The sequence below is a fragment of the Dermacentor variabilis genome, unplaced genomic scaffold, assembly GCF_050947875.1.
Source record: "Dermacentor variabilis isolate Ectoservices unplaced genomic scaffold, ASM5094787v1 scaffold_13, whole genome shotgun sequence".
Lineage (NCBI taxonomy): Eukaryota > Metazoa > Arthropoda > Arachnida > Ixodida > Ixodidae > Dermacentor > Dermacentor variabilis.
The window spans coordinates 46,560,178-46,587,000 of NW_027460291.1; the positions used below are offsets into that span (position 1 = coordinate 46,560,178).

The 26,823-nt window shown below is 45.3% G+C and overlaps 1 protein-coding gene and 1 non-coding gene across 2 annotated transcripts; one reads left to right on the forward strand and one right to left on the reverse strand.

The window, feature by feature from the left end:
- Positions 1-3,079: 3,079 nt before the first annotated feature.
- LOC142566660 (uncharacterized) lies at positions 3,080-20,188 on the reverse strand. The gene is made up of 4 exons (XM_075677492.1): positions 19,760-20,188; positions 18,920-19,010; positions 15,982-16,164; positions 3,080-3,211 (listed from the first exon to the last, which is right to left on the reverse strand). The coding sequence occupies exons 1-4, from the start codon at positions 19,762-19,764 to the stop codon at positions 3,080-3,082; spliced, it is 411 nt and encodes a 136-aa protein (XP_075533607.1). The 5' UTR covers positions 19,765-20,188.
- TRNAV-CAC (transfer RNA valine (anticodon CAC)) lies at positions 3,640-3,712 on the forward strand. Its single transcript has one exon. It is a non-coding gene; the product is annotated as a tRNA-Val (tRNA).
- Positions 20,189-26,823: the final 6,635 nt, after the last annotated feature.

Consider the following 26,823-nt stretch of genomic DNA (forward strand, 5'->3'; position numbering starts at 1 on the left):
GCCTGGTGACAAAGTGCAGCAGACGAACACCACCGGGAAGACCGGCGGTCCCGGAGGCGGCTAGCCGAGGGCTGGTCGTGAAGGGTAAGCATCATGCTCCGGGCCTACCTTATACTGTAGTTCAGCATGGCTCCTAATCCGTCACTCACTATTGCCACACTAAACGTAAGAGGGTTGGCGGCTAGGCGTAGGCAAAGTCAAGTCTTACGGTTGGCCATTGACCACGACGTAGACGTTCTAGCTGTCCAGGAGACAAAGGTTGACGAAGAGGAGACCGGGAGCATGGTACGACGTTTCATGACTAGATATAATGAGGTCGTTAGCCACGCGGTAGGTACGTCCGCCGGTTGTGTTCTGTTTGTTAAGAAGTTGCCTGACCTTGTTGTTAAAAATGTATTTTCATGCCATTCCGGAAGGATTGTTTTTTGTGATTTTGTTTTTCGTGAACTTGAACGCAGAGTCGTGTGCATATATGCGCCGAATGCTGTGGAAGAGCGCCCCTAATTTTTCGCGAACCTTTTTCAGTATGTTAGCACTGATAAGTGCATGGTTTTGTTGGGGGATTTCAATTGTGTTTTGAGGGCTCGGGATAGAGTCAATAATGCTGGCATTCGCGAGAAAAGCAGTACTGTGTTGACTAAGCTAATTAGTGATAATGAACTGGACGATGTCTGTGAGCGCCTGGAGGGGAAGCGGGAAGTCATGTACACGCGCTTTCAAGACAGTAGTCATGCGCGGTTAGACCGCATATACGTATCGCAAGACATGATTCCAATGTGTCATAGTTATTCTATGGCAGCAGTATCGTTTTCAGATCACTGCATGGTGAAATGTCATATAGGCAATGAGAGGAAGAAAGAAGATTTTAATAGGGACCTATGGAAAATGAATCCCTTACTGCTAAAAGACGAGCCATTTGTAGAGGCAGTACGTGAGGCCGTCAGGAAAGTGAGCGAGGAAAATAGTGGAACAATAGCAGAGAAATGGGAATGGTTCAAACAAAACGTAAAAATGACCGCTTTAGAAAGATCGAGCTGCTTCAGATTTGAGAAGGAAATGAAAGAAAGGGGCGTACGAAAGACACATAAGCAGCTGATAGCGCTTCAGTGCGAAAAACCTGAGGCGTATAAGCAAGATGTAGGAGCCATTAAAGAAAAAAATCTAGCAGCTTGACAAGGAACGGTATCAAGGTGCGATTGTGTGAGCAAGAGCAGATGCATTAGTAGCTGGGGAGACGCCCACTTAACGGGCGCTGGGACTTGAAGAAACGCAAGGATGACGGAATCATGTCGACAGGATTTTACGAAACGGCACCGTTGCCGACGATAGTAAGAGCATAGGCCGAGCGTTTCTAGAGTATCACCAGTCAGTCTTTGCGTCTCAAGAAGTGAATATAGACGAGTTTAGAAATGCCTTTTATGTCGCATGCCGCGATTGAGTAACGATACAAAAGAACGATTGGAAGGGAAAATAAGAGAACGTGAAGTTGAAAAAGCGATTCATGATTTGAACCAAGGCAAATCACCTGGACCTGACGGTCTTGGAGCGTGTTTATATAAAGCTTTTAAGAAAGAACTGTCACCGTTGCTAACAGAGCTGTTTAATGATGCGTATGAAAACAAAACTTTGCCGCCTTCTTTTGGAAAAGCGCATACCATATTCATTCCTCAGAGTGACCAAGTGGAGAAACTTAGGCTAGTAACATCTTACAGGCCAATTTCTTTAACCAATGTTGATTATAAGATTTTTATGAAAGTTTTCGCTGCCAGATTTCAAAGCGTCATAAAGCACATATTCGCAGATCACCAAATGTGTGGTATCAAAGGAAGCTCCATTTTTTCGAATATTCACACGATGCTGTGCGTGCTGGAGTGCTGTGACGTCACCTCGGGCGCAGTCGCGGTGCTCCAGCTCGACCTCTAGAAAGTGTTTGATTGTGTCTCTCATGATATTTTGTTTGCATTTTGGATTACGTTAATGTTGGTTCCATCATCACTGAGGGAGTGTCGTTGGCGTATCAGAACTGCACAACACGCTTAATTGCGAATAAAGAATTGGGGGCCCCCATTAACGTCATGCGTTCTGTGCGTCAGGGCTGCCCCCTTAGTCCTCTTTTGTTTGGCATTTACATGGAAACTATGTGTTTCGCAATAACTGAGAATAAGCAAATACGCGGGTATAGCTTGGCAGCCACACAAATCAAGCTCTTGGCATATGCGATGACATCGCGGTGTGTTGTACAAGCAAAGAAAGTGTGACGGAAACAACAAGGGTAGTGAAAAATTTTTGTGATGTGACGGGCAGTAGAGTAAACTGGGGGAAGTCCCTCGGTTTGTGGCACGGAGATTGGTCTTCGGCCCCGTACAATTTTGCAAATGTCAGCTGGATGAAAACCCCGGCCAAGTATCTAGGTGTTCCCATCCATGGACAGTTACAAAAATAGCGACGAATACTGGAAGAACCAAGCAATGAAACAATGCATTTTACTCTCCATTTTCGCAAAGGCAACTGTGTAACATGTTTTTTTATTACGAAGTCGTGGTACGTCATGCAAACGTTGTACTGGTCACAGGTAAACGTGCAAATGTTACACATAGTGTTCGCGGTTTTTATCTGGGGCTCTACCTAGGAAAGGTGTAGCCGGACCAATCTGTTCAGGCACGTGAAGGAAGGGGGGCTAGGCTTGGACCATCTTTTTGTACGGCAGCTTGTCAACAGATGTTCGTTTTTTCGGGATGTGCGTGATCCATTTCTGCGCACTGTATGCCAGCTGAGGATGAGAGGCGCTTTGCCGGCACTTATTGTTAGTACAGATAGTATGCCAGGAACTCTTCGTGGCTATCTTAAAGAAGTTGCAAATAGTGTGCGCTTTCTTTCTGTGCGTTTTTCTTTTGAGTATTTATGTGACGTTAAAAGTAAAACATTGTATAAGGATGTTTGCGACATTGTATTTCCAGTGCCATTGTACAGAGCGCTATACAGTGGAAGATCAGGACAGGATGTCCTTAAACGAGGGAAAAATATGGAGGCGCCTACTGGGGTAAAGACATTCTTTTTTAAATTACACGCAGGAACACTCTCAGTGAAGACATGCATGGAAGAACGTGGCTTCCTTGTACCCTGGGGCTCGTACTGCTTGATTTGCAAGCAACCTGAAACAATAGAGCATGTCTTTTTGCATTGCTGGGCCGGGGTGCTCTTCTGGGATGTCCTACAAAGAACAATCAAGACGGAATTACAGTTAAATCTGCATGGGATGAGGTACTTAGAGGTAAGGAATGATGACGGGGTTCCCTTCGACCTAATAATGCTCAAAGGCCTTCATAGTTTATGGCGTGCAAGGTTGTCTGGGTACTACTGCGACCCGGACGCTAGGCCTGCGCGTACGTATTTCCGAGCAAGCATGTCTAGTTTAATTGAAATAAAGAAAATACAAGAAAGTGTACCCGAATGCCTGTCGAGGATAGAACCTCTGACAGCATTGAAAGAATTTTAATTAGACAACGCCAGTCCTTAGAGTACTGATGGCATGTACGTCCTTTCAAAATGTTTTGTAGTTGTTAATTGGGCACTGTAATTTTGTTCTGTATTAGGTGCTCTGTACAATGTCCAAGACCGGCAACAAATAGAAAAAAATCGGTTTCCGTGGTGTAGCGGTCATCACGTGCGCCTCACACGCGCAAGGTCTCCGGTTCGATCCCGGGCGGGAGCATTGCACTCCTTTTTTTTTTCTATTTCAATCACATGCACGCAGAACAAAAGGGGGAGCAAAATTACCCGTGGCGTGCTTGGTTTCCGTGGTGTAGATTCTGCTTCCGGCTCCAGAGCTGAACGGATCGCGGAATCATGGGCTCCAGTGGAGAGAGAGAGAGAGATAACACTTTATTATGCCCTTGATGGGGTTCAGGGGTGGCGGGGGTCGGGAGAATAACCCCCAATCCCCTCCTTCCTCAGACGGCAGGTAGTCCTTGCTTTCTCGCGTCGTATTCGACCATCCGGACGGCCCAGAGCTTCTCCTCTGGGTCCAAGGTGAACAGCAATGTCTCCCACTGCTCGGCTGTAGTTGTGATGCGTGTGTTAGTGCAGGAGGTGTTGGTGGGTGAGGCTTTGGGGCATTGCCAGATAATATGATCGCGGTCAGCGCAGGCCTCGCACGCTTTGCAGAGTGGGGGCATGCATCGAGGTAAATGCGGTTGTAAAGCACGGGGTTCGGAAAAGTTCGCGTCTGAAGGAGTCGCCAAGTGGTGGATTGAGATTTATTCAGTGTTTTGTGTGCTGGGGGGGTAGCGTAAACGCTCTCTGCGTAGTGCAGGAGAATTTCTATGAACGTGACCATTCGGTCCCGCGCATGACCACGATGCAGAACAGAGGGCTGGTCGGGATCGGAAGACGCAGGAGAAGGATGATGCGCCCGGTGTGCGACAGCTTGGGCGCCATTGTGCGCCGCGTCGTTTCCAGCCAGACCCGAGTGATCAGGGGCCCAGATGATGTGGACGCGGCGTTGCCTTGAGGGAGGAGTGCCAGAGAGTATCTTCTGCACTTGGGGCGCTATCAGTCCTCTTGTGTAGTTCCGAATGGCCGTTTTTGAATTGCTGATGATGGAGTGTGCATTGGTAATCCCGTAGGCCAAAGCGATTGCCGTTTCTTCTCCTACTTCGGGTTGCGTGGTGAGCACTGATGCCGCCGCGGCGAGGGGTTACTGCGAACCCACGACAGCGATGACAGCCATGGTGTTTTCGTTGAGGTATTCCGCTCCGTCCACGTAGGCTAGGTCAGCGGCTTGGTCGTAGCGCTTTTGTAGTTGTTCACCGCTTCCTGCACGTCGCTCCGGATTGTGTTCAGGGTGCATTATGCGAGGTATGGGCGGAATAACTGGCTGAGCACAAATGCTTGGAGAGATGGGTACTTTTGGTCCGAATTCGGTGGTGTAGGTTATGCCTAGGGTGTTTAGAATGTGCCTGCCCGTGGTGGAATTGGCGAGTCGTTCGTATTGGCTAATACGCTGCGCTTCAATAAGCTCGTCTATGGTGTTGTGAACGCCTAGGGCGTCCAGTTTCTCGTTAGAGGTGGAGATGGCAAGATGTAGGGCTTGTTTATAGGCCCTCTTGATAATGGTATTGAGTTTGCGCTTGTCAGTTGCATTGAGGCTAAGGTACGGGGCGACATAGGTGATCCTGCTCAGGGCGTGGGTGGTTACCAGGCGTATAAGGTTGTTTTATTTCATGCCGTTATGTCGATTTCCGATGTGTGTAATGAGGCGACTGGTGTGGTGTACATGATTATCTAATTGCTTGAGTATCTCCGTGTTTCTGCCCTGTTGTTGGATGCGTAAGCCAAGGATACGAATGCTAGGTACAGTAGGTATGCGTTCTATCTATCTCGGGCGGGTGAGGGTCTGGACGTCGACTTCCACAATTAGGCTTGTACAGAAGGAGCTCCAATTTCTGTGGGGCGCACGCCAGGCCGCGCGGTTCTACGTATGCAACGACCTCGTTCATGGCTTGGTGTAGCGTGTCTTGGATGTCCCAGTCGCTGCCCCTGGTGACCCACAGGGAGATATCGTCTGCGTAGATGCTATGCTTGAGGTTGGGGATGCGAGCTAATGCAGGTGATAGTCCGAGCAAGGCCACGTTAAAGATAAAAGGCTACAGAAGCAATCCTTGCGGCGTGCCTTTGCTGCCGAATTGAATTATTGGCGACTACAACCCTCCGATGGTAATGGTGGCCGTGCGACCTGCAAGAAAATTCTTCACGTAGTTATATGTTCCATGTCCAACCTGGAGTTGTGCCATATTTCGTTCAGTATGGCCTCATGCGTGACGTTATCGAAGGCCTTGGTTAGGTCTAGCCCCAAGATGGCTCTCATGGCACCGTGACACTTCTCTTTGTCAATGATTTCTAACTGGCTTGAAACTTCCTTTATTTCCGACATGACTAGGCCAGGTTCTGTGCTTTCTACATTAAGCGGAAAGTCGAGTTTACTCCTCAAGGCTTTTTCTTTCTCTTTTTATTCTTGTCTCAGTTTAGTAGCTCTTTCTATAGCACTAATCTTCATTTTTGACATTTTCCTACATGGTGACTATATATTTCTCTTCAGCTACAATCAATCGTCCGAGTTTTTCTTTAACTTCATTTACAAAACAGTCATCGTTGAGTAGCTTATCACTTTCTACAAATCCCACGAATTTTGTTTTTCGTTCTTTTGTTCCTACTGTGAAGACAACCAAACTGTGCTCAATAAAAGAGATTTGCTTGTTCTCGTAGGTTTGACATAATGGCACGAGTTCCAGTGATACATAAGCTCTGCCCAGCCTAGCATGGCTAAGTCCTTGAACATGAGTAAACTGTGGAACACTGTGATCGTACAACATATAGCCGACGTCTTCCAAGTTGTAATATTTGGGGTTTTACGTGCCAAAACCACTTTCTGATTATGAGGCACGCCGTAGCGGAGGACTCCGGAAATTTTGACCACCTGGGGTGCTTTAACGTCCACCTAAATCTAAGCACACGGGTGTTTTCGCATTTCGCCCCCATCGATATGCGGCCGCCGTGGCCGGGATTCGATCCCGCGACCTCGTGCTCAGCAGCCCAACACCATAGCAACTGAGCAACCACGGCGGGCCTCCAGGTTGTATTCACTGACAAGATTGTTCAATAGCAGTGCGCTACGCTCGTTTATCGGCAATTTTTTCACACGATCCTCCGGAAAATAAACAATTGAAATCTAAGTAAAACCAAAAGCCTATCGGTCTTTAAATAATCCTCTACTCGTTCAAAAAAGGACTGTCTCTCGCTCTCTCTATTAGCAGCGTAAATACAAACAACTTGCCAGAAAATTTCACTCAAGGTAATATTGTCAACAACAAGGCGCACCATTTCGCACACTGTAACTGCGTAAAACTTGCATTTAGGCTATTGCGCAAAAAAATAGCGCAGCCCCCGATGTGCCGGCCGCATGAAAGACGCATACATTATAACGCGGAACGAATGGTGGCACCATGCGATCCGTTTGTTCTCGACTCGCTATCTTGGTTTCCTGAACGGCGATTATGTCGAGATCGTTTTCAAGAAAGAACTGACTCAATTGATATTGCCGCCGCCTTGTACTTAGTCCTCGGACGTTAAGTGTGGCAATACGAATCGCGGTATTAACTGCGGCCTCCATTATGAGCAAGAATAATCGGGCCGCTAACGCTTACCTTGAGAGACCCATGCGCTATGCATAAAGTGGTGTCCTCTATTATTCTGTAGTGCGTCGGTACACCAGTCACACTGGCGGTATCACACGTACTAGGCATAGCTAGGTTGCACTACCCAAAACGAAGGGGGGGCGGCCCCGTCTCGGGTCTCCGCTCGACTTGGACGTTGGGCCTCGGCTTGAAGGGCGTACGTCGCAGATGAGTCGCCCTTGTAGGTGGTTCGCTGCATGTTGTTGCTCCAGAGGTCCCGGTTACGCCGATCGTTTCCTCGTGTGCCCACTTCGCAGGCATGTTAGTGGCTGCTGACATGTCGGCGTCAGTCGTAGCAGACGCCTCGGCACATGTAGTGACAGGCGACGGCTTCTATGAGACGTTCTTCTGTTCTGTCACGGAACTCTGGTTATCAGACGCATCGTTTGCAGTCTTTTTCTGAGAATCAGCCTCGTCGTTGGTTTTCTTGTTTGGACACAAGTTTTTAGGGCGAAGAGACGGCTGTGTGTTCGCGTTGCCAACCTTGTTGCTCTTAACTGGTGAAATATCTTCCACCTCATCCATGAGGTGTTCAGGTACTTCTTCTCTTCTCGTTGGTCCTGCGACTACACAGCGTGTCTTGACGCACTGAGAACGGTCATCGCCGAAGCGTCGGCAGACCTCGCAGCGTGGAACTCGACAGTCCCGTTGAATATGACGGGTTTTATGGCACCGCAGGCAAAGAGGCGCTCGGCCCAGAATGACGGCAAGGGTGAGCTTCCCTCATATACGTAGCTGGTGCGGGATATCGTTGACTGTGGCACCTGCCCTCAGCTGCAGCATCACCTACCGCGTCGTTGAGCCCTTGTACAAAATCCCTTGAACACGCCACCGTTCGTTCGCTGCACCCGTCACCGTTCCGTACGGGGCAAGAGCTTGTCGGTTGCTTCATCTGACACGTTTGGCACCATCCAAAGTAACTTCATGTGCATCCGCCTTGATTGCTGGGGTCAGCGACATACAGCGCCGTTGTTTGACGATGCTTCGGGTAGCAAGCAGCTTCCTCGGAGCTTCAGTCGTCTTCATCTAGCCGACTATATCAATTTTCCTTCTTTTTTCGCCCTTCGTCATCGGCTCGGAGATGACTCGCTCGCCGCCACGCTGGCGCTATCCCTGCGATCTGCCCCACGGCGCGTCGCGTGATAGAAGCAATAGAACTTGGAATCGAACATCACGATATGCGGCCTTTCATTGCCTGCGCGAAGTAAAATCGAAGAGTGTGGTGCTGACGGTGCGCGCTGTGCCGTGAAATTGAGGAGCAAAGTGCAGCATTCCTGAAGTTGTGAAAAAATGGCAGCCAAATAAGAGATATTCACAATATCTTCCCGTCCTGACTGTATAGTTTTATCAGCCGAACGAAGGAAGCACTGAACCAGCCTAGGTTAAACCCTTCTGATTGCTGAACGGCGGCCTACGGGCTATTCACGCTGGCGATAGCACTGGGAGTTCGATCTCACCATGCAAATACCTCCTTGGTATTGGCTTTGAAGCGGAGGCCACGGGAAAGCTGACCCGGCCATTCTACCTGCCAACAGAGTATAAATGCGTGAGCAACTTCGTGGACAGTGCGGGCAGCAGAGATCTAGGCCATTCCGAATAATGCTTCGCTTCCGACCGACCTCTGGGAGCTGCAGGCTGGTGGCGATGTACCGCCGCGAGCAATATTCCGTCCTCTGCGTGGAATGACCACTGGTACAATTGCACCGGAGTCTCCTCCATTTGATAGCGCAGCCTGCAAAAGGTCTACTTAGAAAGCCGGCAAGAGTGGTGCAACTTATTATCGGTTATTTCTTCGAACGCGTATCGCACTTCCAGCCATGGTCAACACCGAAAGAGCAACGCCAAGCAGACGTCGAAGGCAAGTAATAACCTCAGAAGCAACCAACGCACGCGCGCGCGACGCCCGCGTGTCTCCGAGGTCGAGCGGTCAGTGTCGCAAGCCAACAGCCAAGCCACAGCAACGGAACCCAATGTGGACTGCCCCTTCGTCGGTTCCTACGACCGGTTCGCTTTGAAGATGATTGGCAGATGCGTGACGTATTCATAAATTGCGATACCGTCCCGCTGCCTGTGACGACCTGTGACGTAACCAAAATTTTGGAAAATCAGGTGAAGCCAAACGAACGGTTCCCCAACCGAACCGTTATACGATTCGGCCCCAGCACACAGTAAAAAAATTGCCTTACTTTACAGAAAATTTGCTGGTAATTTGTGACCGAACACTCTTCCGTAAATTAAGAACGGTCATTTCCGTAGAACGGACAACTGTAAAAGAGAGACCGTAATACAAGATACGAGTGCTTCTGTATCTGGATAACGGAAGACTGTATTCTGAATCAGTACTATAACCGTTAAAGTACGGTGCTTCTCGTATTCAGAAAACGGAACACACTGGGGGTATGCTGAATTTGTACTATAACCGTTAAAATACAGGTGCTTGCCGTATTCAGAAAACGAAATACTCCGTATGCTAAATCTGTACTATATCCGTTAAAGTACAGGTGCTTCCCGTATTTCATCTTGCAGAGCATATCCATTGTTTGAAGGATGTGCCATCAGGGATAAAATTGCCCAGGACATTCGAGAGTCGACCGAATTTTATGGTGCACTATTTGCTGGGGTCAGCCGTGCTAGCATCTGCGTTCGGAATGTGCATACGTGACACACTGTTTTCAGCGGTCTTGAACAGCAATGCAATTTGGTCAACGCTCGCACTTCCAGGGTACTTTTGACCACGATAGTACATCTCCTTTAATGCAAATGTCATGAAGAGCTCATAGCCAAAGCAGCAGGTCACCATTGAGAAAACTGTCTTGCCAACACACTGACATGGCTGCAGAGATAAAACACTTTGCACTTTGTGATAAGAATGCACTACATAGGATATATACAAAAAGGTGCAACATTTCAGTCCTCAAGTTCTTAGGTCACAGAAGCAACTTTATTTTCTTCAATCACTCGTCTTGCACTTCTTCCTGGTGAAAGTTGTTCTTGACCCGAAACGCTTGCAAGGATAAATTTGCTGCTGTGAGGAGAAACAAATAGTATTCGTGAATATCCATCCTAAAGAAAGCGGCAAAAAAGTATAATCACAGAACACGACAAAGCAGTAACTTTTGTGTTAGAAAAACATGTAAGTAGATCAACATTGTTGGAACAAGGGATGTTGCTGTAGCGAACATTTTGACACAGGTGCTTGTCATTAGGGTAGCAAATGTTTTCGTTGGCTGTATTGTTTTGGATTGTGCATAGCTCACTGGCCCCTAGCCTCACTGGGGGAGAAGAAACTCGTGCATATAATAGGTCAAGAGAAGCCAAAGTGTTAAAATAAAGGAAGGAAGGGTGTGCCTAGCAGTGGTGATTGTGATAGAGCGGGTATGAGCACTGCTGTCAGTGCTTGCTAAGAGTAGGGGTGACCAAACAGAAAACGATGTACACAGGTAAGCAGTCATTAATCCAGTAAACCTAATATTCCCAGAAGACAAAATAGGTATCAAGATAACCAGTTTGCACTTTTGGAAAAGGAAAACGAAGAATTAACGAAAATAAATTTTGTATCAAGATGCGTCTGGTTAAGATCACTGTAAATGATAAATGAAGGCACATTATGAATATATATTTTGTTGAAAGCCGATGAGGAAAAGATATATTAACCAAATATTAAAAAATAGGGACATTAAAATTAAACTGGGTATGACCATAAAACAGTAAAGAACAGCCTGTGCAAAAAAATGGGATGGACAATATGATAACCAGGTGCAAGATTGCAAAACGTCGAGCGCTGTTTATATTCATGCTGCTGTTGACGGCAGTTTCTGTCTTCCTGTGGAACCTTTGTCTTACTTGAACAAGGAAATGGGTCATTTTTTAAACAAGTCAGTTCAAATGCAGTTCAATGCTTCAGCACTATTATAATGAAAGAAAATGTTATGGTCAGTTCTCCTGGGTGTGCTTTCATTCACCGGTTATTTCCACCGGTGTAAGCTCAAACTTTAATGGTCTAAATGGACCTTAGCTCCTGGCAAACCATTAGCTGGTCTTTTTTTCAATACAGATGCCTGCACATTATATGTGTGGACAGGGGTGCTAGCGAACTACATCATACTTGTTGCCACAACCAAAGTGAAACTTGGTAACAGTGATTGAAAAAAAAACCAGCATTCCACAATACTGATTCAAGTCGTCTGGAAAAGTTGCTTAAGTTAATGCATCCCCCCCCACCAGACACAATTATACACAACACTGACTCTCATGGTGTCAACCATGCTATTATAACGCTAGGCATCAAGTAGGAGAATTAGGGGATAAGAAGGCACAATGCTTTTTGTTAGAACATCAAATGTGCTTTACAGAAATGCTACATTCCAACTAACAAAGGAGCAGCCGATAGTGACCAATGCATACGAAAGCTAATGACATTCTGTGCATCAGAATGTTGACGATGAGGTGTTGTTATGCGCGCAAGTGCACTCTTTCACACGAAATGACATCCTGCAGTCAAACTTTGTGCCAACATTAGAGTTTGAAAAACACCACAGTGGAAAGCAAAGAGTGCTAAATTTGTTGAAAATTGCTAAAACTTATTCGAACATTCGTTATCCTTACTGTTCGTTAAAGATTCAGAGATTTTCCCTACGGGTGCTGTAAACAGGCACCCTGCTTTTACAGTCGTAGCAACAATGATCTGTGGCACAGACAAGAATAAATGCTCATAAAGTTTATGCAAGACTATACCCTACAAATTACACGCCATTTCACATTCCAATGTGGTAGAAGAGGAAGACGAAAAAAACTACTTTCTGGTGGAGGATGCATACCCCAGAATAGAAGAAACAAGTGTACCCTAACCATTGCTGCTGCCGATGCCTGTGCACTAGCAGTTACATATAATATGGCAGTTACGATTGTTTTTCCACAAGCACTGTAAGCTGCTGCCAGTTTACACAGCTGTAATAAATTTAGGGCAAGTTAAAGCTCTCTCATGGATTTATCTCATATGACACAATTGGAATGCAATATTCTGCAAATAAATGAAGCGCGATGTGCCATCCCATACAATGAAACACCTTTGAAAAATCTGAATCACCGCCTGCACTCTTAGCAAATATGGCAAATGTTTTCCTTGGCTGTGTTGTTTTGGATTGTGCATAGCTCACTGGCTACGCACAAGTTGAAAACGCCACGCCCGCTACTTTCCTGTCAGGAATGCTATCAAGCTGATAACGCGCATGCCGTTCGTTACTGGAAAGTACAGGGTTCGCAGCGTTATAGAGAGGAAACACATCAAGGCAGATGACGATTATCGTTGTGTGGCAGAAGGGGCACTCCAAAGGGTGTAACTTTGCCTAAGAGTGTGGGCAGCGACGAGGTAAAAGAGTGTGTTCTGTGTAAAGTAGTGCACCTGTATAACCTAAAGCTGTGGAGAATGCATTTAGTATCAGCTGTGAAGGTTTCTAATTTTAATTGCACACAGTAAAAACCTCCATGCAGTTTTGCAAAACGCAAACCCCCGACCTTTTTGTTGTTCAAAGGTAATGACACGTAGGGCCATAACATGTACATTATGGGTTTCGTTTCCAAACATTCTAAGTGAATAGCACCACCCTAAGTGTCATGTGCCTTCTGTCTCACATTTTCTGTCAAAAACTGTTAGTGTCAAATGCTGCGATCGGCAGAGAAATGGTTATCTGGAGCAATATAAAGTATTAAGTACTGTGATCTCAGTTCTTTCACTGCTGTTTAAGCATTATTGGGTCTTAACGTAAAAAAACGAGGAATAAATACATGCATATTTTACGTCACAACCCTCATGAGGTATTTAGTAGTCTGGATTATAAAGGATTTCAGATTTACAACGCATGACAGATTTTATTCCACTGAAAGAATGGCATCATGCCAATGACTCTCATTTGGTGCTATATTTATTTGTATTTAGTTGAGTTGAAATGTGTGTGTATTGTCAGCGATATCGCTTGACATGTTTTAGATTGACTGTTTTCTAAATTTAGGCAACTTCGTATTCGCAAATAACCTTGTATGACACCAAGAACTTGCTTAGCAGGAGTATTTCTAACATTTGCAAGATATGAGGCTCTTGAATGCATATCTAAGCCTGGGGTACACGCGGCCCCCTAATCTCATCAGCAAGTTTCTGGAACTCATCTACGAGGTTTCTTATGATGAATGTAAGGTTGCTTGAACGGGAGAAATAGGGAAATTAAACAGGTGAATTATGCAGCATAAGAATGATGTCAGCAAGAAGCAAGCATCAAAAAGCACTGTAACTCAATGTGCATAGACTATCAAATGCAAGAATCAATTGGGATGATTTAAAATTCTGGCATTGCAACGAAATGTCTTTTAATTTATATATAAACTCTGATTATTCACTCTACTACCACTACCTTCACCAGAAACATTCATAATCATTATCCTATCTATGCCACATCATCCTAGCTAATATTCAAGCCTTCATAAGCTGCTTTTTTACTGCTAATTCTCTGTGGGAAAGAGGTGTCCGTATGAAGACCATATCATACACTAATTACCCGTTTTTGATAAATGATAAGGGAAAAACTTCACACCAAAATGCATTGAGCTTGAGCAAGTTCTACGTTTGAAGCTGTTGATTCTTTTTTCCCTTTGCCATCATTGACCCACCTGGTTAGCTAAGTAGACAGAAAAGCTGCAGGAGAAAGGTAGGGGTGCCAAATTAGACTTGTGCCCCAGGGGACCTTTTCACGGTCACTGGAGGAACTGCCTGTGGCCTTGGCATCTTCCTTGAGGGCCATGGCCATGTCTAAGAAACCTTGTCTCCACAGGCTGCACAAGGAAGGATAATTTTCTGAGCTAAGTCTTTTTCTTAAAAGAACCCATTTAAGTTGTATTCGTGGCTTTGCACCCCAAAACTGACACATGACGGGCCACTCAAGACACTTTGTGTATTCTCAGGCTTATTCCTTCGAAAAACACTTTTATGTAGCACATAAAACACTTGTAACAGTAACAAGAAAGTGTATCAGGAGGATTTCATATTGCTCTACAACTTTTCATTGACACATTTCATTTAATTATTTGAGATATTTATTAACTAATTAAGAATTATATAATTAGGCAGAATGCAAAAAATAATCAGAGTATCTCCAAGCGATGGCAAACAACATTACTTTCATTTTGTCTAGTTACATCGCATTTACATATTTCTAAATCTTGGTGCACGATACTTAAGACACCCTGTAGATCAAAAAACAATATTACAATTTTCATAATCATCTCTTGCGTGTTATTGGTGGCTATGGCTGCTTCAAGTTATTCTTTCAGTACGGTACAAGCAGTCTTGAAGTGAAATTGTTTTGCATCGAGGGCGTGTAATCTAGAAAACCAAGCAAAAGGTCAAGTTGTGTTCACTATTCAGATGTTTAACTAAGAAGCTGCAGGAAAAGGAAACAGGACACAACACCTAATAAACAATGCAAAATTTGAAAATTTAAACTGAACAAGAAACCAGCTTTTGAAAACACAGAAAAAAGCCAGCAGCTTACGTCGAATACATCCTTGCTATGTACTCCAAGTGAAGTTGTTACCGCAATGCTTGGGCACCATATGAATGTAACAATCAACAACTTTGAGCAGAATATTAACACCACTAAATGAACTGGCCTTTGAAGATTCTTGATCTGAAATCCACAACGACTTGTTCTGGCGTTTAATCTGTCGAGGTCAATCTGTATATTCAAAAGCTGGCTCTCGGCCATAATTTCTCTAAACGTAACATCAGCTTAAATCTCAAGATATGGTTGATCTGTAAATAAAGTGGATAATGCATGGCAAACATCATGAACACTCTTACGCGTTAACCAGAGGGTTCACTCATGCAGCCATGAAATTGTGATGCAGACACAATATATTTAAGCTGGTTTTGTGTAGTGTTTCATGCTTCCAAGGCTTCTTCTCCGGTTGTGAAAGCTGTCTCCACTAGCTAAATAAGCTATGAGAATAAAAAAAGAACTTCAACATATCATATTGACCGCAAAAAAGACGGGGACAGAGGGAGAGAACACATAAACAGGTATGATATGCAATAAATACCAACTAGGCCAAAGTGAAGTTCTTCTGAACTTCAACATGCTCAGAATACGTTGGCCATTTGCAAGTAAACAGCAGCCTTTTTGGGCGTTCAGGTTGCCTGGTGCAAATCTACTATGCCAGAGTACTTGCGTTACCCAGTACCAGCCACTTTAAAATGCAACGTGTTCAGAGCCCTTTCCCTTTGTTTTTCTGCTTTGGAAACAGTTTCCCATGTGTTCAGTAGGCGTCGAGAAAGGGGACAGAAAACACTGTGCACCCCTGATTTCTAATTAGTTTCGCTGGATGCAGCGCACCGCACTGGATGCAGGTGAAGCCAGTGGAAATGCGGTGTCATGCAGTCGCTTGTCCTGGAAGCAGGGCTTATGGTGGACTAACTAGTGCGTGCGATCAGATAATATTGCTGCTTAAAAACTTTTCTTTGTGGTTTTTCACATTTGAGGAGGTCTCTACATGTCTGGTAAGCGCTTTTATGACAATCTGAACCCGTATACGATAGTGTTCTCCATGAAGTTTTTTCTCATTTACCAGTGTTTCCATTGCACGCTACTTATGTTAGCGACACTGTAGACACCGCAATGGAAAAATTCTGGACACCTCGAAACACTGTTTGGGTAGTTTATGGCACATCAGGCAGGCATGTTAGGGAAGAAATGGCACACACCCGTGCAAACGAAGTGCTGAAAAGTTGTGAAGCACCAACTTCCGGGACAAGGTTGGCTTCAGTCGAGGCTGCTCGATGTGCTGTCCATCCCCTGTAGTAGAGATCAGTGGTGTGAACTCTTTTATACTGGCTGTCCTTTCTGGTCAGAACCTTGGCAACAGCTTCCACCATACTTTTTTGAACCTGCAACATGTGCAGAGAAAGTCACATCACTGTGTGTTGATTGTATGGCTTTATTGTTCTACACATTCTATCAAATCATTAAAAAATACAGTTCGCACATTTTTACTACTGTATATAGACAGTCTAGTTGCTATACACGCGAAACATTACCATCCCTCTGACAGAATGCAACAATAGAAGCGTACACTGTAAAGCTACACTAAAATTTAAATTGATGTGACACCGCATGAGCATACACTATGCTTACTGTATGCTCTAGCCCTGTGTAAAGTAAAAGTTAATTGTCAATCATTTATGCTGTATTTCTACTTATTCTGGGTCATCAAACTGTACAATCAATGTTCCAAGTTTACACATTGCTGGCTTTTGATTGCCTATGTGATCCATTTCCTACTTACGCATGCAGTAATCCCACTGTAATAAGGAAAAAGAGTTAGAAAAAGAAATGTCGTGATAATCTTCCACATTTGCTGAGGGCAGGAGCAATGGCCAATAGCATGTGGTTGAAGCTACATAAATACTCAGTTTTCACACAGCTTAATTGTTCAGCAAGTAATAAAGAGGTATGCTGTGCACCTCTGCATGAACAATAAAATCTGACTACTTGACACTGCACTAAGGCCGCTGCTTCGTACTGTTCGGCAGTTTGGCTTTGGTTTTCTGATGTACATAACTCTCCAGGTACCAGTAGTTTACTTTGCGATAAAATGGAGCTCGGAGCACTGGTCATTTGCACATAAATAATGCGACAGCAAATATAACACAAGGATAGGAATATGGGTCTCTTGGAAAAAGTACATACAAATTATGATTATAATGTGATGTGATGCCACAATGAAACAGAAAGCAACGCATAGAAGTGGACGGCACTTCCATGCCACCAAGGTTATTGAACTGACAGTACTTCAGAAGTGCCCGCAACACAATGTGTTGGCGGGCTAGTTGGTGTGAATCCATAAATACTTTGTTAAGCGCAAAACAATGGACACAAGAAAGACGACCCCAGCACAAGGCGCTACTCTCAACGGACATCACTTTATTGCGTCACTCCTTTATAGATAATACAATCTAGAAGAACATGCGCAGTGAGCACCATGTGCAGGAACCACCAACAACCGATCACAAGAGCGCAGTCATGCGACGGGATCCAAAAAACCATATTGAGCACTGCACAAGGTTAAAGAAGGCACACTAATGCACTGTGACCCCAATGACTGTATGAAGAAAGCTTCCGATAACTCTCTGGTGGTGGTATCACAGCACTTTTTCAAAATCGTAGTACCACGAAACATGGCTTTGCACTTCCATATTTTACAATGTTGAGCCAAATGGGAACCTGTGCCTGTTGGTATGGATCGCTTATGTTCGCAATGTTTCGTGATACAACGATTTTGAAAAAGAGCCGTGATACCAACGCCAGAGAGTTATCGGAAGCTTTCTTCATACAGTCATTGGGGTCCCAGTGCATTAGTGCGCTTTCTTTAACTTTGTACAGTGCTCAATATGGTTTTTTGGGATTCTGTCGCATGATTGTGCTCTTGTGATCAGATGTTGGTGGTTCCTGCACATGGTTTTCACAGCGCATGTTCTTCTAGATTCTGCTGTCTACAAAGGAGGGATGCAATAAAGTGATGTCAGTTGACAGTAGCGCCTGGTTCTGGTCGTCTTTCTTGTGTCCGTTGTTTTGCACTAAAAAAGCAATTATGTATTCCTTGTGTGTGTTTGAAGACAGCTGCACACGCAGTAGCGATTCCAGTATTGCTGCCCAGTGGTTTAGCTCGCCACAGTTTGAAGTGCCACAAAATATAAGGAGAGAAACCTGCATTATAATCTTGTTGCAAACAAGAATATAACGTGAAGTGCTTTCAGAGGCCAAAAACTATAAAAAAAATTTCATGATGCACACTGTGCAGGGTTTTATAGCAAAGTCAAATACATTTAGTGTAAATATCACACTATGATGGTACACAATGGTGGTAATTTGTAATAATATAAAAGGTGCATTAATGTTACAACAAAAATTGACATTACATAATAATATCCCTGTAAAATTTATCATGGAGGGGCACCACTTGGTTAAACAATAGTGATGTAATGTCTATGTACACAAGTATTAGCCATGCATTTCTGCCATTGTTCAAACGGCATAAATGAATGGGTAACACTTGTATACATAGATATTACATCTCTATTTTTTAACCAAGTGGGTAAACTATGTCTGCCTCATACAAGGTTAGAATTAAACCATAAATTATATATAGTCACCCTAACAGTAACACCTCATTTGAACTTCACAGTAAGTAGACGCCTGTTGATGCCAGCCTCCCCCAATGCTAAACTGCGCTGCATGCTTTTCAGAGAAATTATCGTGGTATCACTCAACCCTGAAGCTATTCAGGACTGCAGCATTGTATAAGACATCTACAAATGTCCCATTTCATGTATAACAGCCTGAATTGCTTGCACACCTTACCAAGTGCAAATTAAAATTACTTCTTCTTGTTTAGCATTTTTGCCTGCTAGACCACAATCCAATGTCATCAATATATTAACATATTACCTCAAAGAACCTAATTTGGCTTATAGATTAACACCTTCGCATACTGCCACAGCTGCACTCTGTCATATACGTTGCAATCATAAAGGAGTGCTTGTCCACCAGCACTCCGATGTCACTAACAGTGATCTCCTACACAGCTAAGTAGATGGTCATGATTCAGGTAGCAAATAGCTAAGAGAAAAAAAATCCACTCACCTTGAGAGCTACAATACTGCGATAACTTGAGAGAGATGGACCCACTGCAGGCAGCAGACCTCTTCTCAGCTCCAGCACAACAGCAACTTGCCTTCCAGTAAAAGAAAAGGATTGATTAGTAATGATAAGTTACCTTGTTTTTGCTGAGTATCAATACAACCTCACTTTCATGCATATCCACTCTCCGCTTTAGTAATACAACTGAATTATTCGTAAAATAAAACAGTCTATGATGATACCATTCGCTTCTCTTGTATGTCCAAATTTTTTCGCACTGATACCCCGTTTACCACTTGCTTACTGACACGAATGCCTTTACTGCCCAGACATCATTCGAAGCAACACGTCTTGCTGCACCGCAAAAAGTTGCACCAAGGAAGCACAGCAGAGCAGCCAGAGCAAAGAACTTTTTTTTCTGGTCACAATTAAAACGTGCACCCAAGCAAGAAAGTAACGATCACAGGTAGTGAGCGACTGCTATTGCCTCGAACGTTTATTTCCGTATTCTAATAGAAGTTCTTGTATCGGTACAGTATGCTCTCAAGTCAATACAAGCGTCAATACAAGTGCGCAACTGAACGCAGTTTTATTCTACACTTTTAACGCGAGTGAGCAAAAGGTTAGAAGTACCTCAGGGAAATTGCGATCGAGCCGATCGCGCTACGACTGCAATCGATCTGAAAAGATAGGGCGATCCCTTTCCCCATTCATGCGTCATTTTTGCCCTCAGACGTTGCATAGTGGTCTTTCGGAAAAATATTTCTGTTCGCGACACCGGCTTACCACACATCATTTTAACACCTACGTTATGCAAACCAAATAAGATTAAAATGGGCTTACCTCATGAGCAAGTTACGAGCGCGCGTGGACTGTTGAACACCCGTTGAGAGCAAGCAGGCTATCCGTGTCCAAGCGCATACGTGCACCCAAACACAGGAGAACTTCTTCGATGCCGCAGCGTGCAGAGTTTTGTACACGAAATGAAAGACATCCAGCGCAAATATCTTCGCGCGATGACGGCAAATGACGAGCGCACAAGCGTACACAACACAGCGACAAATTCGGAACTTTGCCAATTCGAACGTGCCGAGACCCAAGCAGCGTAACCATCCATCGTTTCTGTTCTTCGCTCCCGATGCGTCAATCTCTCTTCCTTGGGGTCTTGCTCCACTCTTGAGTACAAATCAAGAGATATTTACGGCAAATTAACAACTTTTACAACACGACACGATAAATGCCGGCTGACTACACATGTGCAGCTCCGTCTGCCACTCCTAACGGAAATGCAGCGCGCTCTGCCCCCTGGTGCCGCACTCTGTGAGCGCGGAGAACAGAACAGAATCGGTTTCGTCTACGCATTTGTGCTCTAGTTACTGGAAATGCAATATAATTGCTTGACAATTAATTGAATTAAAAAGAGGAGAACGCTTTCTCTCCCACAAGTTAGTGCGTTTTATACAAAGGGAGAGAGAATGCAAGAAGCAGAAAGGCAGGGATGTCAACCAAAGCGTTCGCTACTGGGGATAGCAAACCCCTGTGCTGCAATGAAGTGCAAAGCAGTGCACTGCGATGCGTCCATAAGCTCTAGTATAGTGATAATTTGGGCTGGTTGGTGCATCTAACGAACGGGTAAATCATGAGTTGTATTATAACATTACCCATATATAAAGCACATGGAACTAATGGTGTTGCATTCTAGGTCAAAAAGAAATAAAGCTTGAATCGTTACATCTCGGCACTGGGCATTCTTTCTTTCCGTGTTATTTTTTTTCTTTTTGACATTACACACAGTACTAGCACCGTAACAGGTCCTTCATCTTCAGTCACCTTCCAGTAGTTTACACACATGTCGGTGCATGTTCGCGTTCTTTATTCTACCGTACAAGAACGAGCGCGCTTACCGGTCTTGTTTCAAGATGAAGCGCCAAATGTTTGCGATTACATCTTATCGCAAGAATTAATCCATGAACAGTGAAGATTATGCGTAATCCATTTGTCTCAATGAATGGGCAGTTATTGTCAGAGACGAGATATTTTGTAAATATTATGGGAATGAGTTAAACCAACTACATTGCAGTTCATCAGTGCGTCTGACACTTGGGTTAATTGCTTGCCGCATTCGGAAATTTCATCCGACCGTCGTACTTGGATCTATAGGCCACCAGTCCCCTTCGAGACCATTTGTTGCAAAATGTAAACGCAGTTACGGTCATTATACCACTCCCTTCGTTTCGGTACTGATTTAGAGTGCGCACAATTTTTGGCGTATAGAGCACCAATGTCATTCCCAGTGCACCAGCACCTGAATGCTGCAAGCTTGTTTACGTATGCACGTATATCCATGGCTCTTCATTCACTTAAACATATATGCTGTGTTATTAACTACAAAGCGCTTAATTTGAGAACATTGCGAGAACACGCATATATTTGCGCATATGATCAGCGTTACAAGGCCCATATGCGCGGCAAACTGCGACCGGAATAGAAGAAGCGTATATATGTTTATACGATCTGTTATTGCAGCTTTTGGTAGAAGGCTAGCTCTCACATTTTGTACGCATCTTCGTAAGCGTACAGTTTGCGTGTTCAATAAAATATTGTTAGCTGAAACTTTATGAGTACGAGCGCTCATTCAGACAGCTTAAATTTTCTCGTGCACAATAATACGGATGTTCGCATAACAAAAATACGGAATTCTGCCTGTTTCGTCCGAAACAGCGTATAGCCGTTATATGTTTACAGTGAATATGTCCGTAAAGCTTAAAACGGAGAGCACTTTCCGTATATTAACGGCAGATTTTGCCGTATTTTTTCCAATATGACATAGTTTCCGTATTTTTACCTGCAGTTCTCCGTATGATGACGGAAATCCTCCGTATAATGACGGAAATTTTTTACAGTGCATGGAACGGGTTATTTTGCTGCCCCTTTTGTTCTCCGTGTATGCGGTCGCTATAAAAACAAAAATAAATACATAATTCCCGCCCCGTTTCGACACGGGGACCCTGCGCATGTGAGATGCACGTGATAACAACACTGTAAAACATTTCCCCAATTTTACGGTCAAACCTTGCGTTTAAAACAGCGGCATTCTACGTAAAAAAAAAAGAAAAACGGACGTCAGCTTCGTTTTTGAAATACGGAGAGCCGTCCGTAATTTCATGATGAGGGGAACTGAACATGTTAAGAGCGAAAAATTAAGACGTAGAGAATGTAAAGAAAAGACACTGCCAATTCTTACCTGCAGTTACATTATATCACCATAGGTAACGCTGTTTAAACATTATTCATTGGCGAATCGCAAATACACACAGACAAACGGAAGAGCTTTTAGCGGTGACGCTGCTTACCACCCTTTATCGCTCCTACACGACGGGTTGTATTTCTCCGGCACAACAATACCAAGCGGACATGGGCTGCACATGCGCTGTGCGGAGATAGTATACCTGTTGCATTTGGGATTTCACTCCGAGAATAAGATGGAATCGACGATGGATTGCTATACAGGTAAGTGATTTAGGTGTCCTTTTTTCGTTGTTGGTGCACTTCACGCATGAGAAATGCACCGCGAAGGCCGATGCGGGCTCAATTGTGTTGTGTGAGCACGGCCTGTAATGACATTCCTGCTTGGGCATGAGTACTGATGAAGCCGCGACATTGCGAGCCTGTGATAACGGGTGTAGCGCTATTTGTGCTGATTGCATATAGCCTACATTCAGACGCGTAAGCAATATCAGCGTCGATGACGTCTCTAGCAGCTCCGTTGTCGGCTGTGTGTGGCAGCTGGTTTACCGACGTTGGCATTCCTGTTTGCACTTTGTTGTGCTGTGTTCTTGGCTTTTCTGTGTGTTCTGGGTGTTCTGAGTGTTCTATTCTGTGCTTTCCAAAATAAAGTGAAGTCAACGTTCCCCTTAGCGACCTCTCTCGACGCGGTGTAACCCTATGTTAGCCGTATTTGGTGAAGCATTGCATCACAGCAAAATTCTCAGCCAATATTATTTTTCGTTAAGCCTAGGGCGCAGTGTCCTGGCTGGGCGTGCATGATCGCTGTGTTCATAACCGCAATTGAAAGATTGCTTGTCCGGAATTGAAAGTTTGCTTCTATGAAGACCTCATAGAGCATGTTGGATGCGTATGCCCCTACATTACAATGAAAGGACGGTGTAGCATGCTTACTGCCGTAACTTCGTGCGATCTGCAGTTACATTGTCTTCACACGGTGCCCATTACTTTGGGATCGAGCCCGAGAAATTGTGCTCGATCGCAATCGAAAGTGTCCGCGTGATATATATTGTTACGGTTAATGTTAAACCGGTTTTATTCAAGGGACGAGATGGATGGTAAAGTCAAGATGGCGTCCTGAGGCTGCACCAGCTCACTTCTTCTTCCTCTTCTTCTCGCCCGGCTCATGCCGTAGCAATCCCCGGTTGCCAGACGAAGCCCGCTGGGCAAGTCCAAATCACTCGGAAAGCGTAGGGTGAAACCGCTTAAGACGGGCAACATGTACTAACTGGGTCCGGCTAGACCGACGACCAGTCGACGTCAAGCGTGCCACTACGTACGTCAAGTCACTCAAGCGATCTACGATGACGAATGGGCCCGTGTACTGAGGTAAAAACTTTTCGCATAAGCCACGTTTACGTTGAGGAGTCCACAACCACACAAAGTCTCCTTTGGCGTACGAGACAGACTGGTGTCGGCTGTCATAGCGCTCTTTCGATCGGTCTTGCGATGCCACAGTACGAAGACGAGCGATACGCCGGGCTTCTTCGGCAAGACAAAGCGTCTTGGCAACAGAGTACTCGCTGTGAAAGTCAAACGGTAGTATAGTGTCAATGCAGCTTAGCGGTGAACGTGCGTAAAGGAGATAAAAAGGACTGTAATCGGTCGTCTCATGCTTTGCAGTATTATACGCATAGGTGATGAAGGGGAGTACGTCATCCCAGTCCTTGTGATCGGAAGATACGTATATGGCCAGCATGTTAGTTAGAGTTCTGTTCGTACGTTCTACAAGCCCATTTGTCTGAGGGTGATAAGGCGTTGAATGACGGAATTGCGAACTGCAGAGACGAAGCAGTTCTTCTACGGCGTCCGCAACGAACTGACGACCGCGATCGCTAATGATCACACGGGGGGGACCATGTCGAAGAATAATGAATCGAAGCAAAAACGTTGCAACGGACGCAGCTGTTGAAGATGGCACGGCCGCCGTTTCCGCGTAACGGGTCAGATGGTCGACACATACGATCACCCATCGGTTGTCGTTAGATGATCGGGGAAATGGGCCCAGAAGATCGATACCCACTTGTTCAAATGGCAGGCGAGGCGGCGGCAGAGGTTGGAGAAGACCTGGCGGAGCGGTCGTAGGGCGCTTGTAGCGTTGACATTGTTCGCAACTGGCGACGTAGTGCTTGACCGTGTCCCGCATTCTGGGCCAGTAAAAACGCTCCTGTGTCCGGTTCAAAGTTCTTATGAATCCTAGATGGCCAGAGGTCACATCGTTGTGCATGGCTCTCAGTATGTCCGTTCGCAGACTCTGCGGCACCACCAGAAGGAAGCGTGCGCCTTTAACCGAATAATTGGTCTTGTAAAGCAGGCCGTCACGGACACAAAATCGACCGGTGGCTCCAGGACGCGATGCGGCCACAAATAGAGGTTCCAAACCAATATCATTTTCCTGCTCTGCTTTGAAAGTCATCGAGTCTGGGAATGTAGAAGAAATGGGAGCAAAACAGTCATCAAAATTGTCTTCGTCACACTCCGTCGTCGTCAGAGGAAGGCGGGAGAGACAGTCCGCATCTGCGTGGCGACGCCCGGACTTGTAGGAAATAACGAAGTCGTACTCCTGCAGTCGAAGAGCCCAACGTGCCAGTCGTCCACTCGGGTCACGGAGATTCACCAACCAGCACAACGCGTGGTGGTCAGTAATGATAGTGAACGGGCGTCCGTAGATATAAGGTCGAAATTTGTGGACAGCGAAAACAGCTGCCAAGCATTCTTGCTCGGTCACAGTGTAATTGCGTTCCGCCTTAGTCAAAGAGCGACTAGCATAAGCCACAACGTGTTCAGCTCCTTGATGACGTTGCACAAGTACGGCGCCGATGCCGATGCCACTGGCATCAGCGTGCACTTCCGTAGGTGCGCATGCATCGAAGTGACGCAATATGGGCCCTGATGTTAGTAGAAATTTTAGCTGACGGAACGCGTCGTCGCAAGCCGATGTCCAGTTGAAAGGGACGGCTTTTTGGAGAAGACATGTTAGGGGGTACACCACGTCGGCGAATCTTGGGACGAAGCGCCGAAAATACGAGCACAGGCCCAAGAAACTCCTCAACTCCCGCACTGACTTCGGTGCTTCGAAGGAGCTGACTGCCTCAATCTTCCGTGGATCAGGCCTCACACCGTTTTTGTCGACCAGATGCCCAAGTACTAACGTCTCGGTTTCTCCAAAACGACATTTCTTGGAATTTAGGATCAAGCCGGCTTGTTTGACACAATCCAGAACAAGATTGAGACGGCTGTTATGTTCACTCAATGTGCTGCCAAAAATAACCACATCATCGAGGTAGCACAAACAAATTTCCCATTTAAGTCCTCGGAGGATAGTATCCATGAATCGCTCGAATGTTGCTGGCGCGTTACAAAGGCCGAACGGCATAACGTTAAATTCATAAAGACCGTCTGGTGTCACGAAGGCCGTTTTCTCCTTATCGTCTGGGTGCATGGGTATCTGCCAATACCCCGATCGCAAATCCAGTGATGAAAAGTAGGCAGCGGAATGTAGACAGTCGATGACATCATCAATTCTAGGAAGCGGATACACATCCTTTTTGGTGACCGCATTCAGTTTCCTGTAATCAACGCAAAACCGCCACGATCCATCCTTCTTCTTTACTAAGATTACTGGTGCTGCCCACGGACTAGAAGACTCTTGGACAACACTTTTACGCAGCATGTCTTTCACCTGTTCAGCAATAACTGTCCTCTCTGCTGAAGAAACGCGGTAAGGCTTTTGCCGAATGGGGTGCGCAGATCCGGTGTCAATTCTGTGGCGAGCACGAGAACGCGGGAGTGAAGCCTGCTTGTCGCCTTGTGTGAAATCGAACACAGAAAGATGTGCCCACAAAACTTGTGCGAGAGCGCGGCGCTCATGTGAGGGCAGTCCCTTGTTGATCATTCGTAGGATCTGCTCTTCAGAAATGCTTCTTTGGGGATCGCTAGTATGAGACTGCTCCTCCTCGCTTAGAACTGTAATGGAGCTGTAAGTAATCTCGTCAAATTCAGCAAGCTTCATATCACGCGGGAGAACGGCAGGGACGCAAGAACAATTGAAAGCCCATAAATTGGAGGCGCCATTCACTACTCTCACGACAGAGCGTGGTACAAGTACATCTTTCTTTGCGCAGCTCGACGTAAGCGGCTGGACTTGCGCGTCAAACGATGAAAGGTCGGCAGCAGCGAAATTTACAGGGATACGTGACAGCGACCAAGGCGGTAGCAGCAAATCGTTCGAAACAACACAATAGTTTTTCACTGGTAAGGATGTGTCGGCAAGGGTGGCGAGAAGCGCGCTATTCAAAGTAATTTCGCCTGTGCCACAGTTAACGGATGCACCACAATCCTGAAGAAAGTCAATCCCGAGAATCACATCATGAGTGCATCGCGGTAGTACGAGAAATTCTGTTTTAAGATCTTCTCCTCCGAATAAAACACTTGCAACACAAATACCAAGGGGAACTAGGCACTCTCCGCTGACACCACGAAACGTCACACCATCATTCCACGGGAACATAACTTTCCTACCCAGCCTCTCTTTGAAAGTCACACTCATGACGGAAACGGTAGCACCAGTATCCACTAATGCTGTTGCAGGTATACTATCAATTAACACACGCACTTTGTTC